At 53.1% G+C, this 20,728-nt stretch overlaps 2 protein-coding genes across 3 annotated transcripts in view; one reads left to right on the forward strand and one right to left on the reverse strand.

Moving 5' to 3' along the window:
* Nucleotides 1-731: 731 nt before the first annotated feature.
* Nucleotides 732-14,948, reverse strand: LOC144735630 (ras-related protein Rab-6A). 2 transcript variants are annotated; one of them, XM_078618074.1, is made up of 8 exons: nt 14,831-14,948; nt 12,825-12,899; nt 10,868-10,926; nt 8,441-8,494; nt 5,975-6,080; nt 2,399-2,510; nt 1,398-1,491; nt 732-879 (listed from the first exon to the last, which is right to left on the reverse strand). In XM_078618074.1, exons 2-8 carry the CDS (start codon nt 12,892-12,894, stop codon nt 781-783), a joined length of 594 nt encoding a protein of 197 aa, XP_078474200.1. In that variant the 5' UTR covers nt 12,895-12,899; nt 14,831-14,948; the 3' UTR covers nt 732-780. The 2 variants fall into 2 exon arrangements, with proteins under 2 accessions (XP_078474200.1, XP_078474199.1); XM_078618073.1 differs by lacking the exon at nt 5,975-6,080 and adding an exon at nt 7,439-7,544 and having other exon boundaries at nt 766-879.
* A 1,885-nt stretch (nt 14,949-16,833) lies between these two features.
* The window catches only part of LOC144735624 (calpain-5-like), a 36,794-nt gene continuing 32,899 nt past the window's right edge, over nt 16,834-20,728 (forward strand). The window contains exon 1 of the mRNA XM_078618056.1: nt 16,834-17,098. Coding sequence (XP_078474182.1) covers nt 16,922-17,098 — 177 coding nt within the window. The 5' untranslated portion in view covers nt 16,834-16,921. The remainder of the gene's footprint in view (nt 17,099-20,728) is intronic.

Consider the following 20,728-nt stretch of genomic DNA (forward strand, 5'->3'; position numbering starts at 1 on the left):
GAGAGAGTGGGTGGAGAGAGCGGGTGGAGAGAGCGGGTGGAGAGAGCGGGTGGAGAGAGCGGGTGGAGAGAGCGGGTGGAGAGAGCGGGTGGAAAGGGTGGAGAGAGCGGGTGGAGAGAGTGGGTGGAGAGAGCGGGTGGAGAGAGCGGGTGGAGAGAGCGGGTGGAGAGAGCGGGTGGAGAGAGCGGGTGGAGAGAGCGGGTGGAGAGAGCGGGTGAAGAGAGCGGGTGGAAAGGGTGGAGAGAGCGGGTGGAGAGAGCGGGTGGAGAGTGGGTGGAGAGAGCGGGTGGAGAGAGTGGGTGGAGAGAGCGGGTGGAGAGAGTGGGTGGAGAGAGCGGGTGGAGAGAGTGGAGAGCGGGTGGAGAGAGCGGGTGGAAAGGGTGGAGAGAGTGGGTGGAGAGAGCGGGTGGAGAGAGTGGGTGGAGAGAGCGGGTGGAGAGAGCGTGTGGAGAGAGCGGGTGGAGAGAGCGGGTGGAGAGAGCGGGTGGAGAGAGCGGGTGGAGAGAGCGGGTGGAGAGAGCGGGTGGAGAGAGCGGGTGGAGAGAGCGGGTGGAGAGAGCGGGTGGAGAGAGCGGGTGGAGAGAGCGGGTGGAGAGAGCGGGTGGAGAGAGCGGGTGGAGAGAGCGGGTGGAGAGAGCGGGTGGAGAGAGCGGGTGGAGAGAGCGGGTGGAGAGAGTGGGTGGAGAGAGTGAGGATGGGGTGAGGATTGGGTGAGGGTGGGGTGAGGATTGGGTGAGGGTGGGTGTGGCACGGTGCCAACGCAGGCGGGGGGGGGGGGTCTCAGCGAGGCCTGCAGCACGCAGCAAGGATACTGTCCTCCTTGCTCCTCTCCGGAGAGGCGTCCATGCCGGGGAGCGCGGCCGCCACGCGCCGGAAGAGCTGCGGAGAGACGCGGCGCTTGTAAAGCCGTGGCGACATGGCACTCGCGACAGCGGCACGGGCAGTTGAAAAGTAACAAACATCAACTTGTCAGCTACCGGTGCCTTAAAGTAACAAAGTATATAATCGGCAACGTCACTTCTTGGCAGCACACACGCGCACACACGCGCACACAAATACGTGCCCCGCTAGAGTACCACTAGACTACCACTGCACAAAACTACACTACCACTACACTACACAACCATTACATCACACTACACTCCCGTTACACTACACACTACACTACCACTACATATTACACTACACACTACACTACATATTACACTACCGCTACATTACACTACCACTACACACTACAAACCACCGCTACATTACAGTACACACTACACTACCGTTACACTACACACTACAATAGCGCTACACTACACACTACACACTACAATACCACTAAACTACACACTACACACTAAACTACACACGACCGCTCCCGTTACTCTGTGCCACTCGTCAAGCACCTGCTTGACGTTGTAGCCGGCCTTGGCGCTGGTCTCGATGAACATCACGTTCAGCTCCTTGGCCTTGCGCTCACCCTCGTCGATGGACACCTGCCTGTGGGGGGGGGGGGGGGGCACGGGGAGAGTTCACGGGGGGAGAGTTCACGGGGGGAGAGCTCCCTTGTGGGAGGGAGAGTTCACGGGGGGAGGGAGGGAGAGTGTGTCCTTGTGTCCGTGTTGTCTGGGAGCGGTGGCGCAGCGGTTAGCACGCCGTGCCCTTGAACCCAGCAACTCGAGTTCCGATTCCCGCTGACGATCAATAACAGTGGGCATCCCCTAGGTCGATTCAGCCTCAAATGAGTACCTGGTGCGCTGTGTTAACATCGCTACTGGGGAGGCAAAGGCCGCCGGGCATATGGCTGACCACCCACCCCCTCGTGTGCCGTGTTGGCCTTCATAAGTGCTACTCGCTAACAGCACTTGCCCCAACAATGTTACAGGCTATACGGGGGATCTCTGTCTCTTGTGCAGTCTGTGTCCGAAGAGCGAAGCGGGTGGCGGCTCGGCGGGTAGCGTGCCGCGCTACGAACCCGACGACCCGGGTTCGATTCCCGCTCGAGGCCACAAACACGGCCAAACTGGTCGTGGGTCTCCCCGCCGAGGTCGCGACGTGGAGGGATGGAATCTGCGCGAGTGCGTCCGCGAGCGTCCACGAGTGTGCGGGCGGGCGTGTGCGATATCCCACACTCCGGAGGTGAGGGGGGGGGGGCGGTGGATCACGTGGAGAATTTTCCAAACCCCCACTTTGGGCTGCGGAGGCAACGGGCGCACGAAAGCGGCGAGCGAGCGAGCGGGGTCATCGACCCCCTCGAGAGTGGCCGCCGCGGCCGCTCTCCGGCTCCTCCGCTCTCGCCGACCGTGACCGGCACGGAGCCGGGCCAGAGTCCTAGGGGTCTCGGCGGGGCGTTTGCCGGCCGGTGTCGCGTGTGCGGGCGTGGGCGGGCGTGGGCGTCGGTGCCAACCTCTTGTCCGCCAAGTCGGTCTTGTTCCCCACCAGCATGATGATGACGTCGCTGCCTCGCTCGGTCCGCACGTCATCAATCCACTTGGACGTCTGCTGGAATGAGTTGACGTCTGCGCGTACGCACACACGCACGTACGCACGCACGCACGTACGCACAACAAAGATCCCCCGCATAGCCTTAACGGGCTATTGGGGCAAGTGTTCTTTTCACGAGCAGCATCTAAGAAGGCCGGGAACGGTCTGTGAAGGAGGGTGGGTGGGTAACACACACACTACACACACAACACAAACAGATATAACACACACAAATACAACCGCCATTTGTCGGTGACGTCACCATGGCGCTTGTGCCAGGATATGTGCACGTTAAGGCCACGTGAAGTGTCGAACACCCGCTGGCAGACCCAGGCGCCATGAGTCAACCTACTCAGATGACTGGCCGATGCATCACCTGTGCCCGCTACTGTGCCAACTTGATGTGGTTTAGCCGCCCGGCGCTCCGCTCATTGTTGTGAGCATCGCTTCTCTGCCCTCCGTTGTTGCTGGAGGGCGACTGCCTCCAACTGCCCAGTAGCGTCCTTCACGAGCCTCCTCCACTGAGGCCGATCTTGACACTGCTGGTACCAGTCATCGGCAAGTACACTCAGCTCCATATCCTACCGTACCACATCACTCCATCTCTTCTCTAGCCCGTGCTGTGCCCGTTTAGCCACCTCGATCCAGCCGAACAAAAGCTGTTTAGGCATGCGGTGGCTGGGCATGCGGGCTACATGACCCAAACAACGCAGCTTTGCCTGCCGGAGAAGCTCACCGATGGGACTTTGCCCAGATCTTTCAAGGATGTGTGAGCTCCTCACACAATCCAGCCTGGTTAAACCCAGGATGGATCGTAGGCAGGCCAGCCTAAATGTTTCCAACCGGCGAAGATGCTCCATTAGGGGGGTCCACGTTTCGCAAGCGTAGAGAAGGGAGGGAATGACTGTGGCCGAAAAGACCTGAAGCTTCGTGCGGAGCGACAGACCAGGTAGCTTCCACACAGCGTTACGCAACCGATGAAAAGATATTGCCGCTCGACTGATTCGGAGCGAGACCTCTGCTGTTAAACTGCCGGTCATAAGCACACTGCCCAGGTATGGGAAACTCTCCACTCTCTCCACTACCGCCCCATCACCGATTGGGAGTTGTGGTGGTGGAGTGTCCGATGGTACAAAATACCCAGGCAGGTGCTTAGTTTTGGTGGGGCTGATGGCAAGGCCCCACCTCTTAGTGGCATGCTCCAGTCTCAGCAGCAGCAGCATCTCCAACTCCTCCTCTGAATGAGCAGCTATTACCAAATCATCGGCATACATAACGTGGTTCACCAACAGGGAGCCATCCCTTGACTGCACCCGGGCATCGATCAGCCTCCCATTGTATCTGTACTAGATGGAAATTACTCTAGTACAGCCATCGAAGGCTTCATGAACTACGTGGTCGAAATAGATGTTAAATAATGTGGGAGCCAGAGGACATCCCTGTCGCACCCCAAGGTGAACAGGGAAAGGCTCCAACTCCTGGCCACGTCGTTTTACCCAGGCCTGCTCACCATCATGAAGGTCCTTAATGATCGTGAGCAGAGAGTCAGGGACTCCGAAAGCACGAAGAACAACCCAGAGCCCAGGCCTACTGATGGTAGCATAGGCCTTGACCAGGTCAATAAAGCAGAGATGTAGGTCTTGTTGGAATTCCCTACACCTCTGCTGTAGCAAACGGACAGAAAATATGGCTTATGTGCAGGACCGCCCTTTCCGGAAACCACATTGGGGCTCCGCAAGCCTCTCCCCAGCGTGCCTAGCAAGGCGATGTCGAATAATCCCTGCCAGGACCATTCCCGGCACACTGAGGAGTGAGATGCCCCTGTAGTTGTTACAGTCTGTGCGGTCCCCTTTCTTAAAGAGGGGGACCAGCAGGGCATCCTTTTAATCCTGCGGAACCCGACCAGTGGTCCAGACTGTAGTTAAGATGTCATGTCGGGCAGTCTGCGCACAAACGTCACCCCCCCTCTGCATTTATCTTGGGAGATTGTCTCTGTCCGCTACTCTACACACACACAACCCACAAATATATAACACACACACTACACACAGAAAAACACACATACAGCACACACAGAGGTATATCACACACACAGATATAACACACATAACATAGATATAACATACACATTGGACACACAACACACACACACATATATAACACACACACAGCACACACAACACACAAATATAACACACAACATTGCACACACACAACACACGGCACACAACACACTGCACACCACACACATACACAACATACACATACACGACACACACAGATAGTAACACACACAGCATATACACACAACAAACTCAGATCTAACACACAATCACAAAGATAGAAAACACGCACAACAAACACACACACACAAAGCTAGATATACCACACACACAGATACAACACACAGACACAACACACACACACAACACACACAGATATAACACACACAGACACAACACACACACAAACACAACACACACAACACAACACACACACAACACACACAACGCACACATACACGACACACACACACCACACACACACAACACACACAACACACACACAGACACCACACACAGATAAAACACACAACATACACACACACACAACACACACACACAGAACACACACAGACCCAACACACACAACACACACAGATTCAACACACACAACACACACACACAACACACACACACAGCACACACACACACAACACACACAGAGACACAACACACACAGACACAACACTCACAACACACACAACACACACAGACACAACACACACAGACACAACACACACACAACACACACACAACACACACAGACACAACACACACACAACACACACAGACACAACACACACAGACACAACACACACACAAAGACACAACACACACAGACACAACACACACACAGACACAACACACACAGACACAACACACACACAACACACACAGACACAACACACACAGACACAACACTCACAACACACACAACACACACAGACACAACACACACAGACACAACACACACACAACACACACAAGCACACACAGACACAACACACACAGACACAACACTCACAACACACACAACACACACAGACACAACACACACAGACACAACACACACACAACATACACACAACACACACAGACACAACACACACACAACACACACAGACACAACACACACAGACACAACACACACACACACAACACACACAGACACAACACACACACAACACACACAGACACAACACACACAGACACAACACACACACAACACACACAAGCACACGGGGTGAAGAGACCCTGACTTGCACGGACGTCTGCTGGGGGAGCCAGCCCCGTGTGTTCATGCTCAGGTGATAGTAGTGGGGGGGGGGGGGTGCTGCTTGCTGCAGGTTCCGACGGCCCCCTACGGCCCCCACCCCCCCAGGGCACCCCCCCCCCCACCCCCCGCGAAAGAGAGAGAGGGGGGGCGCGTTACTCACTGGTGACGTCGTAGACTACGACCGCCACAGTGGAGTCGCGGATGTAGCTGGGGATGAGACTACGGAACCTCTCCTGCCCAGCCGTGTCCCACAGCTGTAGGCGCACCTGGCCAGGGGAAGGAGGCGACGGTGGGGGGGGATGGGGGGGAGGAGGCGCGGGAGGAGGAGGGGGCAGGAGGGGGGAGGCCCTAGGAGCGGTGGGGGTGAGGGGGGCGATGGTGGGGGAGGGGGCAGCGGTGGCTCCCCCGGGGGGGGGGGGGGGCGACGGGAGCGGCGGCGGGCGGCAGAGAGACGAGAGGCAGAACGCTCGGCCAGACGGGGCCACGCGCACGGACACGCACGCACACACACGCACGCAGGCACACAGACACACAGACACACAGACAGACACACAGACACACAGACACACAGGCACACAGGCACACAGACACACAGACACACACACACAGACAGACACACAGACACACAGACACACAGGCACACAGACACACAGACACACACACACACACACAGACACACAGGCACACAGACACACAGACACACAGACACAGACAGACACACAGACACACAGGCACACAGACACACAGACACACAGACACACAGACACACAGGCACACAGGCACACAGACACACAGACACACAGGCACACAGGCACACAGGCACACAGACACACAGATACACGCGCACACACAGGTACACAGGCACACAGACACACAGACACACAGACACACGCGCACACACAGGCACACAGGCACACAGACACACGCACACACGCACACACAGGCACACAGACACACAGACACACGCGCACACAGGCACACAGACACACGCGCACACACAGGACAGCGGAGCGGATGAGATGTGGGGTGAGGTGCAGAGTGAGTGAGATGTTGGAGTGAGTGAGAGGTGGAGTGAGTGAGACGCGAAGCGAGTGAGACGCGGAGCGGGTGAGGTGTATGGTGGGTGAGATGACGCCACACAGAACGCACACACGGGCAGAGGCAACACATAGCCGGGAAGTGACACAGCACACACACCCAGAGCGCACACACAGACACACACACCCACACAGACACACACAGACACACACAGACACACACCCAGAGCGTGCACACACCCACACAGACACACACAGACACACACACCCACACAGACACACACACCCACACAGACACACACACCCACACAGACACACACCCAGAGCGCACACACACCCACACAGACACACACAGACACACACACCCACACAGACACACACAGACACACACACCCACACAGACACACACAGACACACACCCAGAGCGTGCACACACCCACACAGACACAGACACACACACAGACACACACAGACACACACCCACACACAGACACACACACAGACGGAGCAAACAGGAGTAGGTGAGTACAGGGAAGGAGGAGGAGGAAGAGGAAGAGAAGCGGCTGTCAGTGTATGGGCGGGCGTACTCGTGATGTCGTAGACCACCACGGCGGCCGCCGAGTCGCGGATGTAGCTCGGGATGAGGCTGCGGAAGCGCTCCTGGCCCGCCGTGTCCCACAGCTGCAGCCTGATCTAGAGTGCAGCACCACAACTCGGTACACGTGCAGTACAACAACACGTGCAGTACACGTGCAGTACCACAACACAGTACACACACAGTACCACAACACGTGCAGTACACGTGCAGTACCACAACACAGTACACACACAGTACGGCAACACGGTACACGTGCAGTACCACAACACGGTACACGCGCAGTCCACCAACACGGTACACGCGCAGTACGGCAACACGATACACGTGCAGTAACAAAACACGGTACACGCGCAGTACGGCAACACGGTACACGTGCACTACCACAACACGGTACACGTGCAGTACTAGACACGGTACACGTGCAGTACCACAACACGGTACACACACAGTACAACACGGTACACACGCAGTACCACAACACATGCAGTACGGGAACACGGTACACGTGCAGTACCACACACGGTACACGCGCAGTACAACACAGTACACGGCACTCACACAGTACGACGACACGGTACGGATGATTGGGGCAAGTGCTGTTAGCGAGTAACATCTACAAAGGCCGGCACGGTACATGAGGGGGTGGTTGGCCAGCACCACGTCTCCTTCACGGTGATGTTGACTACACACCGCACAAGGTACTCATTTGAGGCCGAGCCGACCTAGCCAGCCTTACTTAGCACTCGCACACAAACAGCGCGTAAATTTACATCAACGATCCCACAATTAATTTGTATTCCAAGCATGCCACTCGTGGGCGCCCCGTCTCAGGGGACGGGGCCTGCGGATGCACACACCGCAGAACTACCTCTGAGACCCCTTCACGCGACGTCCACTCCACGCAGTAGTTGTGAGGGGGGGGGGGCAGAAGGAAAGAGGAGACATGAGCAGAGAGAACACTTAAGAAGGGGAGCAGGAGGAGGCCACTCACTGTGCGGTCCTCCAGGTACATCGTCTTGGACAGGAAGTCGATGCCGATGGTCGCCTGCAGGCCGAGGGAGAGAGAAGCAGCGGAGACAAGTCGATCCACGGGGGGGCCGCGATCGCTCACGTCGCGACGTACGCACGGCCACTACGAGTGCACGTGCCTGCGTCGCTACAAGCCTGCGTGCGCGTGTCACTACGAATCCGCGTGCGTGCGTCACTACGAGCATGGAGCGTGTGTCTAGCGACGCCCGGGGCCCTGAGCTTCGCTGAACGAGCCGTCCCATTCCGAGGGATTTTCTGGGTGAAATACTTTCAACGGATACAATTCCCAATCCTGTGCATCTTCCCTCGCACCGCTCCACTTTGGAATTTCCTCCGATCATCTCTCTCCCCCCCCAAGCTCGTGCAACAACGATGGCCGCGCTTGATCCAAGAAGCGTGCTGCACTCTTTACCTCTCACGAATCTTGTGTTAAACGCAATATTCGTGTGTTAAACGCAAGATTCGTGTGTTAAACGCAAGATTCGTGTGTTAAACGCAACACGGCCTCCCCGTGTCTCCACCACACAGAGCCTCTCTAGGCTTAGCAGAGTCACAGTTGCCACCAGTCCCGGCATTGGCATAATCTGTATTGTTTGGTTCTTTCGGTAAAGTCACGTAGGTATAAAATAAAATAAAATCAATCACGACGTTTCGATTGCAACACAAGCAATCATTATCAGGTGGGAAAACCACAGCAAGACAATTTTGCTCCTCCCCCTTTCTTACCGATATAACCTCTTACCACGGCAACTCTCTCTCCCACTTCAGCAACATTTTATTGCCGTGGTTTTCCCGCCTGATGATGGTTGCTTGTGTAGCAATCGAAACGTCGTGATTTTATTTTATTTTCTACCCACGTGACTTTACCGAAAGAACCAAAGAGTATGGATCCCTGCAGTCACGAAAACCTCAAATCGAGATTGGCCTCTGTGTTTGGGGTGGCAGCAAGTCATTTGTACCGAGGTTTGGCGAGGCCCTCACAGGTGGGACCCTAACCGCCAGGACCCTCCCTAGCGGAGCGCGCCGTTTGACAAGCGCTCGTTTGACAACGGAGCCCAGCGGAAGGCGAGCCGGACCCCCCGAGGGGCCGGCTTCGTGAATAATGGAGGCCGCTGCCAATGGAGGCCGCTGCCAACGCAGCGCCGCGGGGGGCCTCAATAATTCACGAGCGCCGCACGGAGGCGGGCGGGGGGGGGGGGAGAGACGCACGGGAGAGAGACATCAAGGGCCCTCTTCGTTATTCTAAGTTGCAGCTTCAGTGAGCCTCAAGACTCTTTTTCAAGAGTCCTTGCCATGGTTCTCGCGGTAGGGGGCGATGTTGCTGCTGCTGCTCTGTGATCCCAATTGAGTATCCACAATAAGAGGTTGTTTTTGTGGGTGTTAGATCGCGTGACTATAAATGTTGTGGTCGTTTAACCCGCCGCCGCCGCCGCCCGACACAGCCAACGAGTTAAGGGTTTGTCCCTTAAACAGAACGTTACAATCAGTTTCTTGTTTCAGCACACCGGTTGTGTGTTGGAGAGTGAACCCACAACATTTACAAGTAGTCACCAATAGGAAACTAAGCTAATAGCTCGGTGGGCGTTACCTGGTAAGATAAACATAGTTTCGTTTGTCTATATTTTTAAAATGATTCGTTTACCTTTCCTATACTTGGCACTACTCCTATCGTGTTTTTGTGTCCTGTTTGTTGTTGTAACGTTCTGACTCCGTGCCCCTAGTGCACATCTGTGGAAAAGAGCTTCATAGCTCATCAGATTCCTCCTGCAGCCTAAATAAATATTCTGATTCTGAAAGCGGAAGTACCCGCACGAAACTCCCTCAACCACACATGCCACCGCCGGTCCAACTGACCGTGACGCTGCGTCCATTCACACGGCGGATTCCATTAACTTGCTTCCTTGTATCAACAGCCGCACCAGGAGATGGAGTTGAATCGGCGACTGTGAATTGCAAGTCCAGTGTGCCAACGACTACACCACGGTAGCAGCCTCCCTCTCTAAACTAAACTCTTTTTAAATTTTACAGGTAAGGCCCACCGAGCTCCATCGCTAAGCCAACGAAGTGGCTTATCGCGTGGAAATGTAGAGCAGCCAAATAAACACTCGAAACGCATGCTTGTAAATGTGGAGGGAAAAGCCACACGACCACGGGGAAAACTCGCACACTCCAAATATACAGCAGCAGGCGTCAGGGTCGGGATCGATCCCACGACCTTCTGTATACCGGGCGAGGTAGTTAACATCTCCAAGCCACCGTGATGATGATGAGAGAGAGAGACACGCAGACTCCAAATATACAGCAGCAGGCGTCAGGGTCGAGATCGATCCCACGACCTTCTGTATACCGGGCGAGGTAGTTAACATCTCCAAGCCACCGTGGCACCCACCTGGTACGTGTTGTCAAAGCTGTCGTACATGAACCTCGTGATGAGTGAGGTCTTGCCAACTGCAGAACAAAAACAAAGATACGCACACACACGGGGTTAGGCTATGGCGCTGGACTATTCGCCCTGGTCATTAGGGTTTGCCTATAGCCCTGGTCTATAGGGTTTGCCTATAGCCCTGGTCTATAGGGTTTGCCTATAGCCCTGGTCTATAGGGTTTGCCTATAGCCATGGTCTATAGGGTTTGCCTATAGCCCTGGTCAATAGGGTTTGCCTTTTGCCCTGGTCTATAGGGTTTGCCTATAGCCCTGGTCTATAGGGCTGGGCTATAGCCCTGGTCTATAGGGCTGGGCTATGTGGCTGGCTGGATAACCAGCCACGGCTACAGAATTGGACTAGAGACTGGGCCATCAGGCTGGGCTACATCGCTATAGTGATGGGATATCAATCTGGGCTGCGGGTGGGGTTGGACTATGGTACTGGGCTATGAACAGCTCTGTAGGGCTCACATACAGAGCCAAGCTCGAGGGCTTGGCGAGTCTGGGGTACTGGGGTAGGCCGGGCTATGAGACCGAGCTATGGGACTGGGCTGCAGGGCTATTGGGACTCGCGCGCTGATTTTCTCAAACTTGTGTGGCCCCGCGGACGGCTCAGCCGATGCGAACACTTCTGGCGGACCACCACCCAGTGCCCCCCCCCCCACTATCCTCCCCTGTTGACAAAACACATTCGCTTCTCTCAATAGAGAGACTCCTCTACTTACAAGCATTCGAGCGAGAGTCGCAAGTTTAACCGCCACGCAATAGATTGCGGTGGTGGCATGTACATCTGCAGAATGTGAAGAACCAGTAGGCATCTACAGATCTTACAACGTTTAAAGCCATTACCCCGTTTAGTGTGCACGCCGTAAAACATGTTTGGAATCGACAGGAGTAAAGTTGGACGAAAGAGCAGACCTCTGGAAAGGAACTCGTTCATAAGTAGAGCAATCCCTGTACCACTAATACAACACAATTCATATTCCGGAACATAAAAACATGAATTTTTAAATGCAGCTATAAGGGTTGGTTTTCTTTTGGGATGGCATTCAGATCTGATGGTTGGGGAAGTTTAATCAGGGTAGTTTACCCAACTTCATTATTACATTTAATATCCGAAGTAAAATATTAATTAATGTCCGAAACAAGAGGTCTGGACACTGTTGTGATTCTTGTCCGGATCGAGCCGCGTTCACATCGCAGCGACGGCCGAGGTCCCCGTGCAGGAGCATCGCGGACCACCGGTGGTGCGGGGAGCCACATTCTTGACAACCACAGGGATAGACTACGGGACTGGGCTAGGCTGGGCTAGGCAGGGATATGGGACTGGGCTATAGGACGAGGGCAGGGGTCGGCAACCTGCGGCTCCGCGGCTGGATGCCGGCTCTTCCAGGTCCTGCTTCGTGGCGTTGCTTATTGAGGACCACCACCCTCTCGTATTCGTCACGTGTGCATTGCGGCGGCTCTTCAAATACTGAGTTGTTTTACCGAATTCGAAAAATAAATGCCTCTTCCTGATATATTTTGGGTTGCCGACACCTGTGACTATGCTAATGGAGGCTAGGCAGGGCTACGGGACGAGGCTATAGAACTCGGCTAATGGGGGCTAGGCAGGGCTACGGGACGAGGCTATAGGACTCGGCTAATGGGGACTAGGCAGGGCTACGGGACGAGGCTATAGGACTCGGCTAATGGGGGCTAGGCAGGGCTACGGGACGAGGCTATAGGACTCGGCTAATGGGGGCTAGGCAGGGCTACGGGACTAGGCTACAGGACTTGGCGAGGCAGGGCTATAGGCCTGAGCTACAGGACTATGCTATAGGCCGAGGCAGAGGTATTGGACTTTGCTGGGCTACTGGGCGAAGGGGTAATGCTACAAATATGGCTGGGCACTAGGCCCAAGGCAGGGCTGTGGACCTCACCGCTCTGCTCGCCCAGGAACACGAGCTTGAACTTCCTCAAGGGATTCCCGAAGTCACTGCCGCCAGCCATGGCACCTGGGGACAGAGACACGGTCACTCACACAGCTGCAGCACACACTCACAGAGCTGCACCACACACTCACACAGCTGCACCACACACTCACACAGCTGCACCACACACACACACACACAGCTGCACCACACACTCACACAGCTGCACCACACACCCACACAGCTGCACGACACACCCACACAGCTGCACCACACACTCACACAGCTGCACCACACACTCACTGCTGCACCACACAACCACACAGCTGCACCACACACTCACACAGCTGCACCACACACTCACACAGCTGCACCACACACTCACACAGCTGCACCACACACCCACACAGCTGCACCACACACACACAGCTGCACCACACACTCACACAGCTGCACCACACAACCACACAACTGCACCACACACACAGCTGCACCACACAACCACACAGCTGCACCACACACACAGCTGCACAACATACTCACACAGCTGCACCACACAACCACCCAGCTGCACCACACACACACTGCTGCACCACACAACCACACAGCTGCACCACACACTCACACAGCTGCACCATACACTCACACAGCTGCACCACACACCCACACAGCTGCACCACACACTCACAGAGCTGCACCACACACTCACACAGCTGCACCACACACCCACACAGCTGCACCACACACTCACAGAGCTGCACCACACACTCACACAGCTGCACCACACACACACAGAGCTGCACCACACACTCACACAGCTGCACCACACACCCACACAGCTGCACCACACACTCACAGAGCTGCACCACACACTCACACAGCTGCACCACACACTCACAGAGCTGCACCACACACTCACACAGCTGCACCACACACACACAGCTGCACAACATACTCACACAGCTGCACCACACAACCACACAGCTGCACCACACACACACAGCTGCACCACACAACCACACAGCTGCACCACACACTCACACAGCTGCACCACACACTCACACAGCTGCACCACACACTCACAATAAAGCTCTATTAACCACTATAGACATATATTGATCACGAGAGCTGTATTAACCACTAAGGTTGTACTATATACAAGTAGTGCTCTATTAGGTGGCTACTGATCACTATATGTATTGATCACTATATGTATTGATCACTATAGAGCTATATTGATGAGTAGGTTCTACTCTGTACACCAGTGTACGTGTACGCTACACTCATGTGTCTATCGTAATGATATTGATCTCGAGATCTCTACCGATCACTCTAGACCTCTATCGATCACTATAGACCTGTATCGATCACTCGAGATCTCTACAAATCGAGTTGGACTCGACACAAAGACGCTCCTATCAATCACTCCAGTAGATGTATATCGACCATTCTAGACCACTACTGGTCACCCTATATCAATTATCGATCACTCTAAATAGTTACTGATCACTCTAAACCTCTATCGATCACTATATATTCCTGGTCACTCAATCTCTGCTGATCACTCTAGATCTCTATCGATCACTTTAGATCTCTATCGATCACTCTATATCTTTATCGATCACTCTTGAGCTCGATCGATCACTCTGGACGCCTATCGATCACTCTGGACGCCTATCGATCACTCTAGATCTCTATAGAACATTCTAGATCCCTGCTGATCACTCCGTACGCCTATCGATCATTCGAGATCTCTGCCGATCACTCGAGATCACTGCTGATCACTCTGGACGCCCATCGATCACTCGAGATAGCTGCTGATCACTCGAGATCACTGCTGATCACTCCGTACGCCTATCGATCACTCGAGATCCCTGCTGATCACTCTAGATCCCTGCTGATCACTCTGGACGCCCATCAATCACTCGAGATCCCTGCTCATCACTGCGGATGCCTGTCGATCACTCTCGATCAATATAGATCACTATCGATCACTCCCGATCGCTCCCGATCACCTCGGGGGAGTTGGCCTTGAGTCTCGATGGAGCTGCCGCTGCGCCGCCACGTCCAGCCGCACACTGCGCATGCGCGCCCGCCCCGCCGCGTGACGTCACCGCGCAGCCGCGCCGAGACATTGCGTCATCGCTGCCCGCGCGAGTTTGCCCGCCGCCTCGCGCCGCATAGATGACGTCACCGCGTGTTTACCGCCCCTCCCCCCGTGTGTGCTGATGGGTACGTCAGAAGGAGAATGTTTATTGAGACCGCAGGAGGAATCCAGTTAGGGGCCGTCCATAAATGACGTCACGCACCTGGGGGGGGGGGGGGTCAGACATTTGTGACGATGTGTGACGTGGGGGGGGGTTTGAGAAATGTGACGTCACATCAAAATTGCGCAACTTTAAATAAATATAGAAAACACGTTCTACTTAATGAAATGAACGTTTTAATAAATGTTTTCTCCTACAACATCAGAGTACAGCGCCACATTAAATACGCACTACAATGACAATAGTTTAAAGCGATTTGAAGCATGTTTTATTTTCAAAATGTAATTTTTTTTGGGGGGGGGGGGGGCTAAGCTTTGTGACGTCATATTTGAGGTGGGGTCTGACTTTTTGTGACGCCGTGTGACGAGGGGGGGGGTCAAAAAACGTCCAAAATTGCGTGACGTCATTTATGGACGGCCCCTTTGTGGCTAATCGGATTCCTCCTCCAGTTTAAATACATATTCTGATTGTGAATGTCGTTGCTCTGCATCGACATTGATACATCGAGCTTATATAACTCACGTGTTTATTATGAACGTAAAATTAGTGGCTTGCTTTCCGTTCCCTCTACGCTGCACTGCTATCGCGTCTTTGTAGCGTCTCTTGTTGACCCCGTGCCCCCTACTGGACATCTGTGTGAAAGAGCTTCACAGCTCATCGGATTCCTCCTCCTGCAGTCTCAATCAAGATGATCCTGAGCCTGACATCAGCCGGAGGAGAGAAGAACGCCGCTGACTCGAGAGGGGAGATTCACAGTTGCTGCCAGTCGTGACGTCATCCACAGTGCTTGTCAGTCGTGACGTCATACACAGGATCTGCCAGTCGTGACGTTATCGGCAGTGCCTGTCAGTCGTGACGTCATCCACAGTGCCTGTCAGTCGTGACGCCATTCACAGTAACTGCCAGTCGTGACGTCATACACAGGATCTGCCAGTCGTGACGTTTTCGACAGTACCTGTCAGTTGTGACGTCATCCACAGTGCCTGCCATTTGTGACGTCATCCACAGTGCCTACCAGTTGTGACGTCTCCCCAGTGCCTGCCAGTTGCGACGTCATCCACAATGTGTGCTGGTCGTGACGTCATCCACATTACCTGCCAGTCGCGACGTCATCTACAATGTGTGCTGGTCGTGACGTCATCCACATTACCTGCCAGTCGTGACGTCATGCACAGGAACTGCCAGTCGTGACGCAATCCACAGTACCTGCCAGTCATGACGTCATCCACAGTGCCTACCAGTCGTGACGTAAATCCAAAGAGCGTTTCAGACGTGACGTTTTAGCCAAAAACGGCTTCGAATCGTGACGTCACATCCAAAGTTCCAATCAGACGTGACGTCATATTCAGTGCCGATCGGCCGCGACGTCATCTAGACTGCCAATCAGTCGTGACGTCATATAAAAATTAAAGTTGCTATCAGTCGCGACGTCATCACGGCTGTTTATCTTTCGCGTGGGCGGCATCGGGTAGAGGCTGCGAGGGCGTGGCCCGTGTCTCCGTGTGTCTCCCTGTCTGTCTCTGTGTTGCACTGCTGTCCCCGTGAGTTGGTCTCCTCACGATCTGTCTCCGTGCCCCACGTGCGTACACCACTTGCCTCCCGTGTCTCTGTGTGTGTCCTCCGTGTCCCCCCCCCCGTGTCTCCCCCCCCCCACCCCGTGTCTCTGTGTCCCCCCCTACCCCCGTGTCTCCCCCCACTACCCCCGTGTCTCGCCCCGTGTCCTCCCCCCCCCCGTGTGTCTCCCTCCACCCCCGTGTCTCCCCTCGTGTCCCCCCGTGTGTCTCCACCACCGTATCTCCCCCCCCGCGTCTCCCCCCCCCCGTGTCTCCCCACGGCGCCATGGTGCACGCGAAGCCCTACAAGGGCCAGGACTACGCGCGTCTGCGGCGCGCGTGCGCGTCCCGCGGGGAGCTCTTCCGAGACGAGCTCTTCCCCGCCGGGGAGACGGCGCTGTCGCCCGCGGGGAGCGCCGGCGGGCGGGCGCCCTCGGGGCGCGTTCAGTGGAAGCGTCCAAAGGTGAACCCCCTCACCACCCCTCACCACCCCCTCACCACCCCTCACCACCCCCTCACCATCCCTCGCCACCCCTCACAACCCCTCACCATCCCTCACCATCCCTCACCATCCCTGCTGAACCCCTCACCATCCCTCACCATCCCTGCTGAACCCCTCACCATCCCTCACCATCCCTCACCATCCCTCACCATCCCTCACCATCCCTGCTGAACCCCTCACCATCCCTCACCATCCCTCACCATCCCTGCTAAACCCTCACCATCCCTCGCCATCCCTGCAAACCCTCACCATCCCTGCTGAACCCTCACCATCCATGCTAAACCATCACCATCCCTCACCATCCCTCGCCATCCCTGCAAACCCTCACCATCCCTGCTGAACCCTCACCATCCATGCTAAACCATCACCATCCCTCACCATCCCTCGCCATCCCTGCAAACCCTCACCATCTCTGCTGAACCCTCACCATCCATGCTAAACCATCACCATCCCTCACCATCCCTCGCCATCCCTGCAAACCCTCACCATCCCTGCAAACCCTCACCATCCATGCTAAACCATCACCATCCATGCTAAACCATCACCATCCCTCACCATCCCTCGCCATCCCTGCAAACCCTCACCATCCCTGCAAACCCTCACCATCCATGCTAAACCATCACCATCCCTGCTAAACCCTCACCATCCCTCACCATCGCTCACCATCCTTCACCATCCCTGCAATCCCTCACCATCCCTCACCATCCCTCACCATCCCTCACCATCCCTGCAAACCCTCACCATCCATGCTAAACCATCACCATCCCTGCTAAACCCTCACCATCCCTGTAAACCCTCACCATCCCTGCAAACCCTCACCATCCATGCTAAACCCTCACCATCCCTCACCATCCCTCACCATCCCTGTAAACCCTCACCATCCCTCACCATCCCTGTAAACCCTCACCATCCATGCTAAACCATCACCATCCATGCTAAACCATCACCATCTCTCACCATCCCTCACCATCCCTCACCATCCCTCACCATCCCTCACCATTTCTGCTAAACCCCTCACCATCCCTGCTAAACTCTCACCCCCTGCTAAGCTTTGGTGAAGCAAAAGCCCTAAGAGAGCGTAGATTAATAAAAGAAATTCAAATTCTGGCAGCTGATAAAGGCCACTACTGTAATGATGTCCCGATCATATTATGATAGTAAATGTAAGATTTACTGGAGGAAGATACCTATATTAAAATGAAACGAGATACAACCAATACGTTTTACGCAAGACTTCTGCAATCATTGCGAATTCATTAATCCCCAAGACTGAGCAATACCAAATTAAGCCACAGGCCTCAAAACTACCAAGAGTGTTTTGGCTACAAAAAAATCATAAAATCGGTATCCCATGTAAGTACAATAGGCTCTGCCACATAAATTAGCTAAATATGTAAGTAAACAAATACAGCCCTACAACGGAAGGACAGCTTCATTCATAATAAATTCAGAACATCTTGTGTGAATGTGATTAAGGATATTAAACGTAAACCCTAATGATATTCTGGTAAGTTTTGATGTAATGTATCTGTTCACTAAGGTTCCAGTTGACGAGTCACTTCAATTAATTGATACACTGGTAAAGAAGCCAGGTTTACCAGAAGACATTCCAAAACTATCTGACCATTGTCTAAATGACACTGATTTCTTGTGGAGAGGTGGCTTCTTTAAACAAGCAAGGAGCAGCAATCGGTTCTCCTTTGTCTCCTGCTATAGCAAATCCGTACATTGAAAACTTTGAAACAAGAGCACTTGCCTCGAGTACGTTAAAACCTTCCTTTTTGGTTTAGATATGTCGATGACACTTTGGTTGTCTGGCCACATGGTAAAGATGCACTTATTGAATTTTAAAATAATCTTCATGCGCAAAACCCAGCCATTCAGTTCACCATAGAAATGCAGGTGAAAAACACACTCCCATATTCTTGGTTCTTTCGGTAAAGTCACATAGAAGGGAAATAATAAAATAAGAATGTTTTATTTAAGTTTTATTATTTTATTGTTTCCCTTCTACGTGACTTTACCGAAAGAACCAAGAATATGAATCCATGCAGTCACGAAAGCTTTAAAACGAAACACACTCCCATTCCTGGATATTTTGCTTGGACGCGGTCAAAATGACAAAATAACACACAGCGTCTACAGAGAGGGAACGCACACAGATGCCTATCTGAATGCAGATTTGCATCATCACCCAGCACAGATATCCTCTCATCAAGACGCTCATACATTGGGCAAAGACAGTGTCAGATAGCGAAAGTTTAGAGAAAGAGATTAAACATGTTAAAGAAGCACTAAGACTGAATGGCTACAATAATGCTCAAATTAACAGAGCATTGAATGCCAAATCAAGATCGAACAACAATACTGCTGAAAGTGATCAGATTATCAAAACAATTCAAATACCATATATCTTGGGAGTTACTGACAAATTAGCCCGTGTTTTGCAAAAGCAAAATTTTAAAGTGAGATTTGGTACGGTACACAAAATTCAACAACTAGTCTCTTGTACTAAAGATGAATTACCGAAGTTATCAACAGAAGGTGTATATCGGATGAATTGCGTATGCGGTAAGTGTTATATTGGACAGACGGGATGTAACATTAGCGTAAGACTAAAAGAACACCAAAGGAACATTACATTCTCACAAACACAGCTGTCAGCAGTGACAGAGCATGCTTGCCAACAAAGACATTCAATTGATTTTGATACCGTTTGAAGTGTTATGCAGAACTAATTATTATCGGCCAAGATTAGAGAATTATTTGAAATTGAGAAGAATTCAAATAATTTAATGGCTGTGATAGCTATAGACTCAGCGCAGCCTGAAAGCATATTAATTTATTTCAACTACGTGACTTTACCGAAAGAACCAAAGATTCCTGCAGTCACGAAAGCTTAAAATCAAGATGGAAGCGTATTATTAAGTAATACACAACACATATTGCAATTCCTTACTGGTGAGTCACATGCCAAGTGGCTGATTACTGATCTATTACATAATTGTATACACCCCCACCTCCGCCTCTGATCTCGAATCCTGATTCGGTTTAGCAACGATGACATCATCATGCACTCTTTAAGACGGAAGCAGGTGGATGGCTTCACTATTCTGGCAAATCGCCCGAAGATGCTGGATGTAGTTTTCAGCGAAACGTCGTACTACTCAGATTGTAAATGTTGTGGATACTCTTCCACACAGCGGTGGGCTAAAGTAGTGAACTATTTGTCTTTTGTCAACGTGACACATTTTTTACTGATTGGCCGTGTTGGGTGGTGGCGGGTTGCGACACGTTTATAAATAACGCGATCTATCCCAAAAACCTTTATTATGAAACCCTCACCCCTTGCTAAACCCTCACTCTGCTGCTAAACCGTCCCCCCATACTAAACCCTCACCCCCTGCTAAACCATGACCCCCATGAGAATAGGTTTTCCCCTTTTTATGGCAACAAAACAGGAGTTAACATGTTAAAACACCAAACCGAAACCTTTTACAAGGAATCATGTCTACATTAACGACACTACTTGTGGTCAGAATGCAACAAAAACATGCTCTGATAATAAATGCATTGTCTTTGAGACTGATT

Source organism: Lampetra planeri, chromosome 56, assembly GCF_965212315.1.
Source record: "Lampetra planeri chromosome 56, kcLamPlan1.2.h2, whole genome shotgun sequence".
Classification (NCBI taxonomy): Eukaryota; Metazoa; Chordata; class Hyperoartia; order Petromyzontiformes; family Petromyzontidae; genus Lampetra; species Lampetra planeri.

What these genes read in the sequence shown, in the direction of transcription:
- LOC144735630 (XM_078618074.1), bottom strand. Translation starts at nt 12,894, where the DNA reads ATGGCTGGCGGCAGTGACTTCGGGAATCCCTTGAGGAAGTTCAAGCTC. An exon ending in CGTAGTCTACGACGTCACCA is followed by an intron (nt 2,511 to 5,974) that starts GTGAGTAACGCG and finishes GCGTACGCGCAG; the next exon opens with ACGTCAACTCATTCCAGCAG. An exon ending in ACCGACTTGGCGGACAAGAG is followed by an intron (nt 1,492 to 2,398) that starts GTTGGCACCGAC and finishes CCCCCCCCACAG; the next exon opens with GCAGGTGTCCATCGACGAGG.